This window comes from Osmerus eperlanus, chromosome 1 (assembly GCF_963692335.1).
Source record: "Osmerus eperlanus chromosome 1, fOsmEpe2.1, whole genome shotgun sequence".
In the NCBI taxonomy this organism is placed as follows: Eukaryota; Metazoa; Chordata; class Actinopteri; order Osmeriformes; family Osmeridae; genus Osmerus; species Osmerus eperlanus.
In genome coordinates this window covers 13,257,921-13,274,728 of record NC_085018.1, presented here as the reverse complement: position 1 = coordinate 13,274,728, position 16,808 = coordinate 13,257,921, and the positions used below count along the sequence as shown (strand labels likewise).

At 49.1% G+C, this 16,808-nt stretch overlaps 1 protein-coding gene across 2 annotated transcripts in view; it reads right to left on the bottom strand.

The window, feature by feature from the left end:
* trim62.1 (tripartite motif containing 62, tandem duplicate 1) overlaps positions 1-16,747 on the bottom strand; it is a 21,812-nt gene extending 5,065 nt beyond the window's left edge. The window contains exons 1-4 of one of the 2 annotated variants that reach the window (XM_062461003.1): positions 16,599-16,747; positions 15,280-15,911; positions 2,802-2,897; positions 1-143 (exon numbers count right to left, since the gene is read on the bottom strand). The exon at positions 1-143 is cut by the window's left edge and continues 183 nt beyond it. In XM_062461003.1, coding sequence (XP_062316987.1) covers positions 1-143; positions 2,802-2,897; positions 15,280-15,687 — 647 coding nt within the window. In that variant the 5' untranslated portion in view covers positions 15,688-15,911; positions 16,599-16,747. The remainder of the gene's footprint in view (positions 144-2,801; positions 2,898-15,279; positions 15,912-16,598) is intronic. The other variant, XM_062461010.1, reaches the window with a different exon arrangement.
* Positions 16,748-16,808: the final 61 nt, after the last annotated feature.

Here is a 16,808-nt window from a genome sequence, read left to right as displayed (position 1 = left end):
TGGATCTTGCGCTCGATGTCGGCGAGCGTGCGCGCCGTGTCCGTCTCCAGCTCCTCCAGCATGCTCTTCTGGCGCTCGCGCAGGAACCGCTGGAGGCGCTCGAACGCCTCGCCGATGGTGGCGCGCAGGCCCTTGGCCGAGGACTGGAACACAGGAGACGGGGGCACAGGGAAATAGGGCACACGGGATTTGGAAATGAGGCTACAAACGAGGACAGCTCAAAGCACAGGTTAAGGGGTTTCCTGTTTTCATTACGCTGAGGAAACTACTTGACGTTTTTTTTTTTTTTTTTAACAGGTGTTTCTGTTTGCCCACATCGACACACTTAATTGGACAAGAGTCAACATCCCCAGAGGATACAAAGTGCTTAACTATTATGTAAATGTGAATTTATGTATTCGAGTTGGGTTCAACATGTGCCCTGATACGCTTCAAAGAAAAACAAATGCTTTCCCGCTGTGCTATCCTCTAAAGGCACAGCAGACAGCTTGATAGCCATTTCCGCTGACTCTGCTGGTAGATGGTGGTTAGATAGCGAATCTTGTTCGGTAAAGGTTGATCAAAGAAGAAGGGAACACAGCGTTTAAGTAGATGTTCTTCAGATTGCGATTAGAATGTTGTCAAATAGAGACTGGATATAAGTCAATAGAGTTGTTTGAACTCGTCGCTTGATTGAGGCTGGATGGAGGAAAGAGTTTGACTTGGTGTTGTCTGTAGGAGGTGGTTGTTCAGGTAGAGAAGGACATGAGCAGTGAGTTTGTCATTAGAGAAAGACTCTAATGACCGTTCTCACCCTACCAAGGTCAAGTGAGAACGGGCCCGCTGTGTAAAGCAGACTGGCGGACAGGCAGATAAACTAGGGCTATTAGACAGAGAGGACAGTGGAGAGCTGGAGGGAAACAGAGACAGAGAGAGGGAAGGGTGGAGAGAGAGAGAGAGAGAGAGAGAGAGAGAGAGAGAGAGAGAGAGAGAGAGAGAGAGAGAGAGAGAGAGAGAGAGAGAGAGGGAGGGATGGAGAGAGAGACAGGGAGGGAGACAGGGAGGAACAGGGAGGGAGAGAGAGAGAGAGAGAGGGAGAGAAAGAGTGCTGCAGAAAGGAAGCAATGTAGTTGAAACCAGAACCCGGGAAAAATCCAGGCAGAACCCAGGCAGAACCCCTGTCAGTCAGAGATCGAAGAAGGAGATCGGATGAGCCCTGGGGCAACCACTACAGGCCAAGACAGCCTCTGTCTGTAGAACTGTCTCCATGGCTCTGTCCCTCTGCCTCTGCAGTTTCTCTCACTGTACTGGAGAAACATTCTCTTCCCCTGGATAACATGTCCGTTTTCTCCTCCTCCTCAGCACATAGGAACAGGAACCAGGAGGAGGAGGTTAAGTAGGAGGATGATGATGAGGAACAGGAGCCATGGTGGCCAGATATAGACTTTATTACTCATTGCTTGAACTTCATCAATCTCCATCAAACAGCCCAGCCTCAGATCTCCTGGCCAGGGCAGGGATTCTCTGGAGCAGTGGGAGCTGAAAGCCTATTAAAATCATTTATCTCCCGTAGAGGTCCTCTGTGTGTGGGAGTGGGCTCACATTTATCAAGGTGGGCTGCCTGCCTGGCTTCCTGTCTGCCTGCCTGGCTTCCTGTCTACCATTGCCCACCTGGTGACAGTGGGAGGAGGGCTGGACATGAGGTCGGAAGTTGTAATTGGTTGACCGGCTGGGTGACAGGCTGGCTGATTGGATAACCAACAGGCCAGTGTGGCAATCTGAAAGGCTAGCTCACTACCCTAACCTAGAAGGGGTTGAGCTCTATTCAGTGGTTCATCTTCATCATACAGCAACAGTGAGGCTGATAAAGACGTGTTACCGACATCAAAACAAACGCAGTGGAGATGGGCCGGAGGATCAATGTGCTCGCACTATACCAGCCCCTCTTCCGGGCAGTTGCACTTTGCACAAATGGATGCAAACCTAATGAGACGGACTGCAGTATATTGAGCCTGTAGGGGGTGGGGCAGAATACCTACAGCTGGCAGACGGGCAGCTAAAGACGATGGCAGGCAGGCGGGGGAAGGCGAAAGGGCTCCTTCTAAACGACACTGGAGGTCCTGAACACGCTGCTGTCCATGCAGTCAAGTGTATGGAGGAGGAGGGATGGCCATGCTACTGTGTGTAGGCGACAGCAGGAGGAGGAAGACTGGCTGCACTGCACCTGCTCCAGGATGACTAATACAGGCAGGCAGCTCCCCCTCCTTCCCAATAGCACAGAATACTTAGGAGACTTACTGCTTAGAAGAGAGAAACACTCACACACAGTGTCTGTGTGAGAGAGAGGGCAGATAGCAGAGCATAGAGAGAGGTAAAGAGGTAGAGATGAGCAGAGAGCAGAGAATGAAGGCATAGGGAGAGACAGAGAGAGAGAGAGAGAGAGACAGAGAGACAGACAGAGAGAGAGAGAGAGAGAGAGAGAGAGAGAGAGAGAGCAGAGAGCTGGGGGGGGAAAAGCTGATATTGACTAGATGCTCTCGCTGGGCTGATTAAAACAAGGTGTCAAGATTAAAGAGCTGCTCAATAAACCGATCTGCTCGTTGGACATTCACTGTCAGTCCAAACAGTGAGTGGACTGTGTGTGTATGAGTGTGTATGTGAGTGGGTGGGAGGGAGATAGAGAGGCAACAACACACAGAGATTAAAATTAAATAAAAAACAAGAGAGTAAGATAGAGAAGAACTCATTATTCACCCCTTAATTGGAGTTGTGTGTGTGTGTACCTACCTTGGTCTCTGTGAGTTGTGTGTGTGTGTACCTACCTTGGTCTCTGTGAGTTGTCTCTGGAGAAGCTGCAGGGCCTCAGTGTGTCCCTTCTCACTGTCCTGCAGAGTGGCCAGCTGTTCCTTCATCTCCCTCTGCAACCACACGCACACACACACACACACACACGTAAGCAACTGTACTGCAACACGACATCTCATCAAATATGACTGACTCTGGATTTAGTCCATGACTTTGTCAAAGGACTGGACTAGAGCAGCTCTCCTCCTCCCCTTTTGGTCCTCTCACTTGTTGTGAAGAAACAAACTGATTGCTGCCGATCTCAAGTGCACGCGAAGGTCATATTCAGACCCCTGCTGCCGGCTCAGAGGGAGACTCGGGTCTCTCCTCTCTCACCTCCTCCCTTTCGAAGCCTTTCAGAATGGATCAATCGAGGAGCTCGCCTCGCCACAACCAAATCTCGGAAACACACAGGATGGAGGATGGATCTAGGAGGATTGAAATGAGAGGGTCTGCATGCCTGTTCGGCTCTGCCCTTCCAGCATCCCGGCCGGGCCGCTGGGTCAGGAGCACCCAGAAATGGATGAGGGAGTAATGAAGTCAAAACGGAGAGAAAGAGAGTCTAAGGTTTCCGGAAGAAAAACCCCAGAGGTGTCCTTCTCCTCTCGTCTTTCTCTGGTTTCGTCTTTCCCTCCTCGTGAAGGCACACAAACAGGCCTCTGGTGCCGACCAGCACCAGGGCCGCACGATGACAGCTCAGCCCACACATTTCCTCAGCAGAGATGCATGGGTAAAAAATAGACTGAGCAGCATAGAACAATACCTAAAGCACTGTTATCCATCAAGGCACTGGAATGCAACATTTGTCTTAACGACCAGTTATTTTTGCTTGTAAATGAGCCAGAAAGCCTGAATGTCGTAATTGGTTGAAAAAGACATAAAACATTCATTTGAATGTTCCCAGGGACACAAGGAGGTGTGACATGAATCTCAGTCAGACAGCGTGAGACTGCATACTGATCCAATGGTTTCACATCCCTCAACAACACACAGACGTCAAGAACAACCTTATGACCAATTGCGTGTGGGCAGACTTGCTTTTTTTTTGTCTCATCCTCCAAGAGGTGTGTGTGTGCGTTCATGTTGGTGATCTGTGACTGCAGCTCTCCAGCCCATCTCAGCTGGCCAACCAAAACCGGACATTACATTTTCCCAGGATGCCTTGCTGCAGGGTACAGGGTCAAAGCTAGACGGCTATAAATCTAAAACTCATTTTAACGTGTCTTCTTTTATTTTCCACTCCCTCCCTACATCCCGCATGCTCGCAGCTCCAGGGTACAACATCTCCAAAAATGTCATTTCTTAAACACACACAGGGGACTTTAAATTCCTCCAACTTCCAACACAGCTGCGGGCTGAATTAATTAAATCAGCTAGCTAACTTCAAGATGGTTATTGGCTTCAAACTGGCAACCCTGTTGAAGAACACAAACAAAACAAGAGGCAGAGTCAGAGTGTGAATGATGGAGCTGTTCTCAGAATGCTGATTCACTCTGCAACGCCGAAGAATGGTTTCCTCTGATTTTATTCCTATTCACTGATGTCAAAGAGAACTTTCAAGAAAGCTGCACTTAAGTGTACATTACTTCTTGAAGTACCTGCCAAACCTGAATCCTGCCATTCTGGTCCTTGATTACCTGATTACCACTTACTACTGTAAATGTAAAAATGTCCACTTTGGATGAAAAAGTCTGCGAAAATAAGACCAATTTGTAAATTGTAAGTTGCCAAAGCCTGCAGTTATTATGAGGTTGCTATCGTGCGTACAACCTACAATCTGTGCATAAAACTCCTTTTCACTCTTTTCTTTAACATAGGCTCATGTAAAAATGTAAAATAGAGTTGCTCCCTTTGTTGACCGTATTATAGTTATTCAACATTTGCAACCCTGACAGGTGTCCAGATGAGCTCCACCATCTGAAACAGCCCCCCCCCCCCCCCCCCCCCCCAAAAAAAAGATGATATCGTGCAGCACGTTGGAGGCAGGGCCGGGTCGTAACTCCTTCAGTCTGCAGAAGAGGAGAGTAAACACTGGCAGGAGCTGAGAGGACAGCCAGAGCCCAGTACACACACACACACACACACACACACACACATCCCCACACAGCCGGTCCCTTGGCCTTGCTGTGTAAATCACAACAAATAGGACAGCAAAGGGAAGGGTCGGTTTCTCACACTCACACCTCATTCACAGTTGATCAGCTTTGGGTTGCCAAGTAGGAAAACCTGTAAGCCTGTACACACACAAGCACGCACTGCTGTTTGCACCATTATCATTTATACACAGTAGTGTTTCAGACTGACAAATATTGATTTCTTCTGCCCATTCTGACCCAGAAAGACTGTTACAGTCCCTGTTAACCTGAGAAAAAACGATCTGTTACGTAGACAGTAAAAGAGTAGAAACCCAGTGGTTAACAGATACCATGATGTCATCGTGTTGACTACCTAGTCCATAAACAAAAGGTCTAAGAGAAGTGACCCATCATCGTAGGAGAGGGATGCACCTAGCTAGCTACCGCAGCACTGCCAGAGGCCTTTTTACACTGGCTTCCCAAACATGGCCTCCACATCCAGAGCAGTTTGTAGTCTGGTTCTGGCTAGCTGGATGCTACAGCCGTGGTGAAGTACTGTCTGGGACCTGCACAGCCCTGCCAGGCCAGTCAGCAGATTGTCATAATAAGATATGAGGAGCAGTGAGGCGGTAGCTGCAAGCTAGCTAGCCTAGCATGCTACCATGATAACATGAGGTCCAGTGACACACAGTATTAGTTAGCTAGCCTAACATGAGGACCAGTGACACACAGTATTAGTTAGCTAGCCTAGCATGCTACCACAATGGCTGTATGCTAGCCATCCTAGCATGCTGTCATGACAACCTATAGCATCTGGAGGCTAGGAGCACCACATGACACAGCAGGATCTTCCCTCACACAGCATGACCCTGCCGTTGCAGCACTCAGTGACACACATAGCCCATGTCCCAGGCACAGGATGGCAGGCTGGTGACAATGATTTGATGAGAGCATCCAGCACTGGCACACACGCCATCAGTTTCAGTATTAGGAAGCTGGATTGTTCATTACAGTGAACTCAGCTAACCGCTCTTACACGTAGGATGGAAGGAATGTTCTGTGGATTTCTGGGTCCTTGACTCACTGTTCCAAAGAAAAGTCAATCAGTGCCATGAATACGCTTTCAGGTATTTTTCCTTGTTGCATGATGAACCATTAACAGGTACAAAATTGGTTAGAATATTAAAAGGAAAGGGTGTGTCACTTTTGGACAAACTACAGTGTATAGTAGAAACTGGCCAAATAGTGCTGTTAAACTATAATAACCTCAGAGCCAAGTGTGCCAGCTCTATCATGAGTCTCCTGGCCTCCAATGCAGCTTCCCGCTTCCCTCAGGACCCACACACGGTATAAACTTAATAAATAACAACTCACAGTCAACAAAAAAAGCTGTGTCAGGACAAGAAAATAAAAAAAAAATTGGTCTGAGACATCAAATTGGGCTCAAGCTGCCTCCGCTGGCTGGCCCTGGCTTTCCTCCACTGTCAGCACAGCCTGCAGCTCTACAGCCTGCAGACCCTGAGGAGAGGAGCCTGGCTGCTCCCAGCAGTCACAGAGCTGCAGCAGCATGGCTGCATCTCAACTCTGTACAGCCTCACTCCTCTCCTCTCCATCATGGACAACAGTCTGAGGAGTCACTGTGCGGCGGCTGCATCTCAACTCTGTAGTCCAGAACAGAGAAGAGAGGAGCTAGGTTGTACAATCTGAGACACTTGATGGATGGAGGGAACATGGAGAACGTCCACCAAAAATGGGGTCGCAAGAAGATAGGGGGGGAGGAGAGAAGAAAAGTACAAAAACTCCTTCTGAGGAGAGCAGTGGTGGTGATCCTGGAAGTCTTCCTCCAGCGAGGAGAATGTAGGGCACGTCATGTAAATGATGAATGTTGTGAGCCTGCTCCACTTCCAGCAGAGCACCGGGACATTCTGCATGCAAATCCACCCCTTACTCTCTCCGACTACAACAAACACGGGATTTAGTGGAAGCTATCTTTGGCGGAGGGATTGTGATTAAATTAGTCATTTAACAAAACATACTCGATTTGAGGTTAGAATAATATTCAGGGTTTTTATCAAATCTTCTGGGATTTGTTTATACTTTAATCCAAATGTTTGTATTTGTTTATGGATCTATTTTTAAGTTAAAAGACTAACACATCTTTTACAGAAGAGTAGCGCTGGCCAGCCTTGTGATAGATGCTAGGGAGGGGCTAGGCCCGGGGGGAGAGAGGAGAGGCGAGGGATGTTGGGAGAGAGAGGAGAGGCGAGGGATGTTGGGAGAGAGAGGAGAGGCGAGGGATGTTGGGAGAGAGAGATGAGAGGCGAGGGATGTTGGGAGGGAGAGAGGAGAGGCGAGGGATGTTGGGAGAGAGAGGAGAGGCGAGGGATGTTGGGAGAGAGAGAGGAGAGGCGAGGGATGTTGGGAGAGAGAGAGGAGAGGCGAGGGATGTTGGGAGGGAGAGAGGAGAGGCGAGGGATGTTGGGAGAGAGAGGAGAGGCGAGGGATGTTGGGAGAGAGAGGAGAGGCGAGGGATGTTGGGAGAGAGAGAGGAGAGGCGAGGGATGTTGGGAGGGAGAGAGGAGAGGCGAGGGATGTTGGGAGAGAGAGGAGAGGCGAGGGATGTTGGGAGGGAGAGAGGAGAGGCGAGGGATGTTGGGAGGGAGAGAGGAGAGGGATGTTGGGAGAGAGAGAGGAGAGGCGAGGGATGTTGGGAGAGAGAGGAGAGGCGAGGGATGTTGGGAGGGAGAGAGGAGAGGAACATTAGTCAACCTCTCAGGACACCGATGCTGTCAGGGCTACAGATCACAGGGACCCTGTGTGTGTGTGTGTGTGTGTGTGTGTGTGTGTGTGTGTGTGTGTGTGTGTGTGTGAGAGAGAGTGTGCGCTTGCATGTGTGTGTTTGTGTGTGTGTGTACATGTGCAGTTGGCAGAGGACTGGAGGTCTGGGGCCCTGGCACATGACAGCATGTCCTGCTGCTTGAACTACGAGCAGTCTGCCTCCCAGTATTGGGATCCTGTTAAGAGCTGACACCCAGACTCTCTGCTGACTGGACCACTGTAATGCATGGAGGAGCTTGACCTAATCCTATCCCACCTATTCAATCTGCAGTGGTGCTTACATGACCATGCTGCTAATAGAAGCCGCTCCAGAGATCTGTGGAGCGAGGCCTCCTGACAAGGTATCAATCACCCAGGGAGGGGCTGGGCCTCATCTGGGAGGGGGGGATACATCATCTATGGCCTGCTTGATTAGGACTATTACACACACACACACACACACAGCTTTGTGCTTTTTGACATTACGTAACCCTCTAACAAGTCCTACGTCAGCAGTGGCCATAAATCAGCTTTCTAATTATTTCTGATGAAAGGGCCATTATTAATACAGGCTATATTTGGACATCCTGTTCCACCGAGTCACACAAAAAACATTGAATGCTTCGCTGTTCACCAACGGAGGCTCCCAAAAACATGGCTCTACATCTGTTCCAGCGATGTAAACAGTTCAGTGTTGGCTGTGTGTGGGATAAAACCAGATATCCCTGAAAAAGGGGATATGGCCTCCTAAGAAACCTAAATACAGAGGCTAACCATACCCTCTCTGGGGGAAAAAGGCCACTTCTTTGGATTAGGAAACCCACTAATGGCCAGTATGTTGTGACGCAATTCTGTTTGTGTACTGTTTGGGTGTCTGGATGCCAGTGTCCAATAAGAATCAACATCCGACAAGCTTGTTGTTCATGTTGACAGGACTGTCTTCTTGCTCTGTGGCCAGAATGAGCTGGACCCAGCTGTGATCTGATGTCTGTCTGTAGAGCTGCCATTTAATTGCTTGGCAGCATTTATATTTGACCCACTTAAATGAGTGGTCCGCACGCATCCTCCCCCTCCCCCTCCCCCACGCACGCACGCACGCACACGCACACGCACACGCACACACACACACACACACACACACACACACACACACACACACACCCTACTCCCCTGAGGTAAGGATCATCACATACATTACATAGCCTACTGGAGTCCATGTGACACCATAGCCATCAGGCGGGAATTCCCCCCTACACCTGCACCAGCCTGAGAGCCATGCCCTGACTCTGCTCTCCACACCTCCCCTCCCCTCCTTTCTCCTCCCCAATCCTCATCTCCTCTCCTCTCCTTTCGTGTCCTCCTCTCCTTCTTTCTCCTCCCCAATCCTCATCTCTCCTCCTCTCGTCTCCTTTCTTTTCCTCCTCTCATTCGACTCCTTTTCTCCGCCCCAATCCTCATCTCTCCTTCTTTCTTCATCACCTCTCCTCGTCCCCAACAGAGAGATACCTGAGAGAGAGACTGTAAACAAAAGGGGGCCTGCTGCAGCCCCATCATGGACACCTTTAAGAAGGACAGTTAAATATATCAATTGTAGCTAGCTGCAGTAACAACTCAGTTTCAGCCTGTTATTGAAAAACAGTTGATCCACACTGGGCCTTTTGACATGGCCACCTATATTTCGATATATTTCAGGCAATATAAACTATGTTGCATTCACTTGGTTATTGTCCCCCAAAACATTGATACTGTTTATCGGAATATTGATGTTATATATATATATATTTTTTTTTTACATTGGAATCAGAACACACAAAATCAGTGTTGAGTGCATTTAAATTCACATGAGCCAATGCTCATGGTAAAGACCGGTAGTGTGCCTCATTCTGCCGTCAGCGAACATGAACGTCCAGCAGGAAACCGGCCTCCTCACAGCCGGGGGTGGATCATGTGGAAGCTAGCTGAACAGGAGGCTAGCAGGCAGCGGTCCATCTTGTAGATACTGTGAGCCCCACAACCAGCCTTGCCAGGGGTCTATCTCTGACAGTGACCCCAGTGGCAGGAAGGCCTGGATTATGTGTGCCTCAGCGAAGTGTAGTGTTAATGAGGACCTCATATCAACAGCACGTCTAATTCAATCATCTGCAGCTAATCACAGACACAGGGAATTACAGCAGATCACGGCCCAGCCCGGCCCCGGCCTTTTAACAATGGCCTGTAATCTGCTTTAATTCCCAAGATAATCAGGAACGCACTGCTCACAATCCCGGGATAGGGTGGGGCAGAGGGTCCAGGGATGTCCATCGCTACACACAAATGCAGTACACATACACACAGTACACACACACACACACACACAGTACACACAGTGCACACACACTCCTTTTCAACACTCGAGCTAGGCTACGTAGGATGGCTACATAAAGCCTAAAGATCAAACACAAGATACATACAAAACATCTTTCATAGCCACCCTTCCTGCTCAGAGGCATTCTCCTCTCCTGTCATACCAGTTCATACACACACACACACACACACACACAGAACCCACACACACAGCACCCAGTCCACGGCGAAACAGAGTCACACCTTTAGTACTGATCTGAGAAGGTATTGTATACTATGTCACGCTACATCAAACCCGTGACCCTGCCGTATCTGCTGCAGGGTCCACGCTCATGTTAGCTGTGTCATCCTGCAGACCTGTTTCACAGCCCAGGAACACACAGGCCTGAGGAACAAAGCCTGCCGGGAGGAAGAAAAGGGATGTTTGCCCAGCGGTCAGTAAACACAGCCACGAGAAAGAGGTTTCAGTCCAACCCTTCGCCGCGAGTTCTTCAGAGGAAAAACAAGAAGAACCAAAACCATGGCTGCAGAAGCCCAGCCAGGGTTCTGACAGACACACCTGCTCAGTCATGTGAGCTAGGTGAGATCTGAATGGGCTGTAATCACTGCACTGGCACGCTGGAAGGAAATTAGAGCAAATTCCTTCCGAACACAATTGAGTACTTGTCATGTGGTAAACCTGTTTCAAGTACGTTTTAATGGCTGCCAGAAGGTTTCTTTGGTCGTGTTTTGATCAAGCAAGGAGGGCTGAGTAGGCAGGCCTGGTTAGCATAACAGCTCTCCCAGTCAGAACAGCTCTCCCTATCAGAACCGCTCTCCCAGTCAGAACAGCTCTCCCTATCAGAACAGCTCTCCCAGTCAGAACAGCTCTCCCAGTCAGAACAGCTCTCCCAGTCAGAACAGTTCTCCCTCTCAGAACAGCTCTCCCAGTCAGAACAGCTCTCCCAGTCAGAACAGCTCTCCCAGTCAGGACAGCTCTCCCTCTCAGAACAGCTCTCCCAGTCAGAACAGCTCTCCCTCTCAGAACAGCTCTCCCTCTCAGAACAGCTCTCCCAGTCAGAACAGCTCTCCCAGTCAGAACAGCTCTCCCAGTCAGGACAGCTCTCCCTCTCAGAACAGCTCTCCCAGTCAGGACAGCTCTCCCTCTCAGAACAGCTCTCCTTCTCAGAACAGTTCTCCCAGTCAGAACAGCTCTCCCAGTCAGAACAGTTCTCCTCTCAGAACAGCTCTCCCTCTCAGAACAGCTCTCCCAGTCAGAACAGCTCTCCCAGTCAGAACAGCTCTCCCAGTCAGGACAGCTCTCCCTCTCAGAACAGCTCTCCCAGTCAGAACAGCTCTCCCAGTCAGGACAGCTCTCCCAGTCCCAGGAGGACCTTGCTGAGCGTCTGTGCTGCCGGCTTAACTGAACCCGACTGCTCTGCCTCTCCCCGTGGCTTGATTCCACCTGAACGCAGGCGGCGTCCGGGCTACGCCACACTCCAGCCTGGTTAGCATCAACAGGAGGGAGAGGCAGGGAGAAGAAGAGGAAGAAGAAAGGAAAGGCCTAACTCTGGGAACCACCTCTCTAAAGAATTAGTTAACGAGAGCAAGCCCTGACATTTAATAAAGCACATACCAAGGGAATGAGGAGAAGATTAAGAGAGAGGCATGAGGAGAGAGAGGCCAAGGGAAGGGGGAGAGAGGCAGAGAGAAAGAGAGGCAGAGAGGGAGAAAGAGAAGGAGGTATAGGAAGAGAAAAAGAGAGGCAGAGGGAGAAAGAGCGAGGGAAGAAGAGATGGAGGTATAGAGAGAGAGCGAGGGAGGAAGAGATGGAGGTATAGAGAGAGAGAGAGAGAACAAAAAAGTACAGGCAAGAAAAGAGGGCCGTAAACATGAGAGGGAAATAGGGGGAGAGAGAAAGAGAGATGAACGTAGAGAAGAGTGGGACAGGCCACAGGAGACGGCTGTGGGTGCCCTTGAAACTGCCTGACTCATTTACTGCAGCCAGTAACGGCTGTTTACGTTTGCTGATGGGGGAGAAAGAGAGAGAGAGAGAGCAGGAGAGAGGCAGCTCTAAAGCCAGCAAGGAACACTTCAAAAAAAAGGGCCACATTCTCACCTTTCATTCTCCAGCTTCAAATATCACCCCAGTGCCACAGCGAGCGGAAAAGATAAGGCAAATGTTAACACACTCTGCTGTGTGGCCTCTGTGGACCTGATAGGAAGTGAGGAAGTCTACCGGCTCTGGAATTGACCACTACCTGGGTACACAGGAGGTCTAATGAGAACTTACAGACAACCAAGGGCTGACTGAGATGGGAAGACGTGGCTTGACTGACAACGACAGGCTCCAGCACTGCCCTTCACCCCCTCTATGAAGCCCATGGAGCACTTCTGAACAGGGTAGAGTACAATAGAGTACAGACGAGCAGAGTACAGAAGAGTAGAGTCAAGTAGAGTAGAAGCAAGCAGGGGCCAACTGAGGCAGCTGCTCCGCTTCCTGCCCACGGACGGACGGATGGATGGACGGACGATGTAATGACTGGCTAGGGAACAGTGCAGTTCTCATCTGGTGGAGCACAGCGGTCTGATGGCAAACAGAGCAGAAGAAGACGCCTGTGGCTATGCAGAAGTCCACCCATGGTTCTCTCCAGCTCCGCCACTTCAGTCCCCCAAGACTAAAACTGAGACGAAAGTCGCCAAGGCTATCCAGTCAGCCCTCTCTACCACCGAGCTGAACTAACACCCTAACTCCACAGGAAGGGTCTAACCCGTCCCCGTACAGGCAGGTGGATGAAAGAAGCGCCCGTCGATTCAGCTTCTGCTCCAGACCGGACACAGAGAGGATTCAGAGAATTGAAAACACAGATGCGGCAAAGGTTTTAGCTTGACTGTTATTGTAGCACGTTATGTGAAAATAGTGCCGCTATTTCATATATGGCTGTTCTTGAACATTGTGGTGTTCTTAAACAAAGATGTTTTAGAGTTGACTGAGGACCTCCTGCGCAGGAAGTTGAGTCGAAGTCTTCGTCGTCGTCCCCCCCCTCAACAGAGTGATTTTGTTTCCTGGGAAATCTCGGCTGCCTCAAGCCCGTGGCAGAGCTTCATCAAATCCTTCTGTATCCTGTCATATCCTTCACGTTAAGAGACACATGCAGGCGATGTGTGTGGGAGGAACACGGTCTGAGCAACATGGTGTGAGTGTGTGTGTGATCTGCGGCCGTTTTGACCGGTCCCTCCTCAAGGACAAACCTGGCTGTGTCCCTGTGGGCGAAAACCCTCCTCTCCATCCTCCTCCTTCTCCTGCTCTCAGCCCTGACAGCAACAAGGATGACGGCCTGAGGTCAGAGCACTGACATGCCAAACTAAGGAGATTACACTCCTAACTCCTGCCAGCCCTGCACAGACCAACCAAAGCTCTACCTCTGCTGTGGCCAGGAACACAGCCGGTCACAAAGTCAACTGGCACTTACTTAGCCTCTGTGGCACCAACTTAGTAGCCCACATTGAGAGAGATGGGAGATGTTGACCTTCTTAATGAGTTGGTGATAGAGCACAATGACTAGGCAGAGGACTGATAGGTAAACAAGGTAATGGCGGGTGGTCAGTATTTGTCTATCCAGGGCTTTCTAATGGACCACAAGCGGAGGCTGTCATCAGCTAAAAGCAAGCTGATACTATCACATAGACAAGAGATCATACTCCAATGTCAACTGTCGGTGCTTTTTAGAGGAATCTCAAGCTGGATTTTATTTTTATTTTTTACAGTCGAAGCTTTTTCAGCTGCCCTACCACAGCCTTACATCAGAGTTTTTCGTTTTAACACATTGACCCTACCAAATCTCTTTAGAACTTAGAGTGTGGTATTATCAGGACTTCCCCGTGTCAAAACTGACCTTTGTTCCCATAGGGTCAACAAACCTTTGCACATCCACCACTCAACTGCCATTCTGCTTTGAAATGTATGAAACCACCCTTTCGTTGATAGGCAACCCTGCCTGACACTCTGCTGTCCAAATGCTGGGCATCCAAGCACCCGAGGATGGGATCCTGGTCTAGCAGACCCAAACACCAGGACCGACCGCACAAACCGGTTCAGGTTTCCGGGGCGAGGCGCGAAGCCAAGGAAACAAAACTGAAAGAATCATTGAGTACAGTTTCCCTGAAGCCGTAACAACAAATCCAAAACTGAAATGTGCCAAGCTAATAGGAGGAGGGGGGGTTGTTTCTGACTGGGTGCCAGCCTGCTGCTCCCTCGGCCCTGTAGATCTGGGCAGCCTGGAAACCTCCCACCAGCAGAGGAAATGCCACGACACTTCATCTTGAAAAGACCTCCAGGGAGAGATGCTGTTGTAGAAACCGCTAGAAACCGTCTAAGGAAGCCCGGCAGAGCGTTGTACCAATTAATTCCGCATCGAGATTACATTGCATTGACCTTTTGATGCAAAGCTTCACTGTTATGGAACAAGGAAAACGTTGATGTTTGTGGTGCTCAGTCTATTATTACACGCTATCTAAACTGAATTACGAGGAAGGACAAGATAGAGGCTGCCAAGTCTTTTAAGCACCCCAACAAGTACTTTGTGTTAACACTGGAAACCAGTTGCAGTTATTTCTACTTAGTAAAATACACTTATTTACGCCAGGATGATGTCGGTACTAATAACTCTCACAACCTGAAAACTTCTGCACAAATAATGTCAAAGACACTGACAAAGTGGAGCTTAATTTTTTTTAAATAAAGAATTATGTTATGCTATTCCCATAATGTAGGCGTGATTTCTGAGATAGTAATAAGGCACTAACAAGTAACCATTAAAGCTCAGCTCTGGGTCTTATCGTCCCTCACGCCTTGCTGTTGGCCAAACAGTAGGGATCAAGGGCTCCCATGTTTAACAGTATCAGAGAAGGAATGTCTCTGTCACAGCTGCTACAAAACACTTTGCCTATTTGTTCCCACACCTAGCTAACAAATGTGCCTAGCGTGCAAGCTTGAATAGGAACTCACAGCAAGGTTCCCTTTTCGTTTACACACTGTTGTTGTTTTTGACTCATGCGTAATCATGCAAAATCCTTTCAGTTGGGTTTTTTAACTGTACTTCCGTTTCAAAAGAAGTAGAAAAGTTGAACATTGCAACCATAAGTGGACTAGAGAACCTAAGCTGTTTACAGCCTACAAGTTTACATGGTTTAGCCTACAGCTCAGAGCCAGACTAAAACCTGGTCTAAAACCTGAACTGACCTGGATCTCCTCGTAGGCCTCGTCAATGGTGGTGACTTGGTGCTGCTCGTGCAGCGCCGGCTCGTCACAGAAGAAGCACACCAGGCTCTTGTCGCTCAGGCAGAAGAGCTTGACCTTCTCGTGGTCCTTACAGGGGTAGGAGCTCCGCTGGGCGTTCAGGATGGCGTCCAGCGGGAAGGCGGAGTAGCGCTCCACGATGTTGGACAGCTTGAGGCTCGGGGAGAGCAGAGGGTCGGCGAAGGTCCTCCTGCACTCCGGACAGTCTCGCGCCCCGTGCGGCTCCTGCCTGCTCCAGTGCTCGGTGATGCACTTGCGGCAGAAGTAGTGCTCACAGCCGAAGCTGACTGGATCCTGGTAGATACTCAGGCAGATGGAACACAGGAGCTCGTCCTTCAGACAGCAAGCCATTTGCAAGCACTGGGGTGGAGCTGCATTTAACTGCAGAGTGTAGGCGGGGGCCAATTGCACTAGGCAGGCCAGATATACTTCACTATACTTACTATATACTTTATACTTTACTATACTGTGCTCGGGCCAAGAGCACTTATTACATGAAAGAGGGTGCAGAAGGGAAGTTCAAAAACACCTGCTGCAGAATGTTTGATCCTCTTCTTTGGTTTCTCTGTTGGGAACTGAATAGAATCAGACACACAGACATTAACTTGCAATGAAATCTTGAAGGTGGTCAGAATTATTCCAAAGCAATCAATCATTGACAAGTCTCAGTCAGTAATTCACTTTCATGGGTTCAGTGATACCCATGAGAAAAGTACTTGGCATCCTAGACCTAACTAGTACTGTGGCAAGCTATACGACTGAACTACCTAGCTGGAGGACTGGCTACAGTAACCTTAGCCAGAGCTGCCCTAATTCATGATGGAATGACAACCGCAGCATTTCGACCTGCTAATGTCCTTCTTTCCGAACGCTGTCTTTGACGAATATTTGTGACATGTCAAGTGGTGTTTCTAAGACAAACTGACACTATGAATCAAAATTTAACATCAGCGAATATTTATATTCACAATGCGATTCTAGCTAATCTACATAACCCCAAACATGCCTGTAGCTAGCTAAGTATAATTGGCTAGCTAACGTTGGCAGGCTATATACTGTAGCAGCAGATGACTATTTCTACTAGTACTGCAAGCTAGTACAGTAGCGCTAGCAAGACTGTTAGCTAACGTAAAAAAAAAACTGTATCGAACATCGCGGAGAGATGCTTTCATTGGTTTCAAAACAGCGTGCCATGCCGGATATCAAACTAATCAGGGAGACATTTAAATACAGTTAACTAACATATAGGGCACTCCACTCACCGTTCCTTAGTGTGACCCTATCCTAAACTCAGTTTTCCCATCAATAGCGAGTACAGGATCCCTTCGCTTCCTCTTCTCTCTGCCTGATCCCTTTGAGTGTGGGACTAAGTCGTGTCGGATCACATATAGAAACCAACCCACCACCTGTACGGCGGTCCACTAGCGCCGCTATTCACGACTTCCTCTTTCTGTGTCATATGATCTACCCCT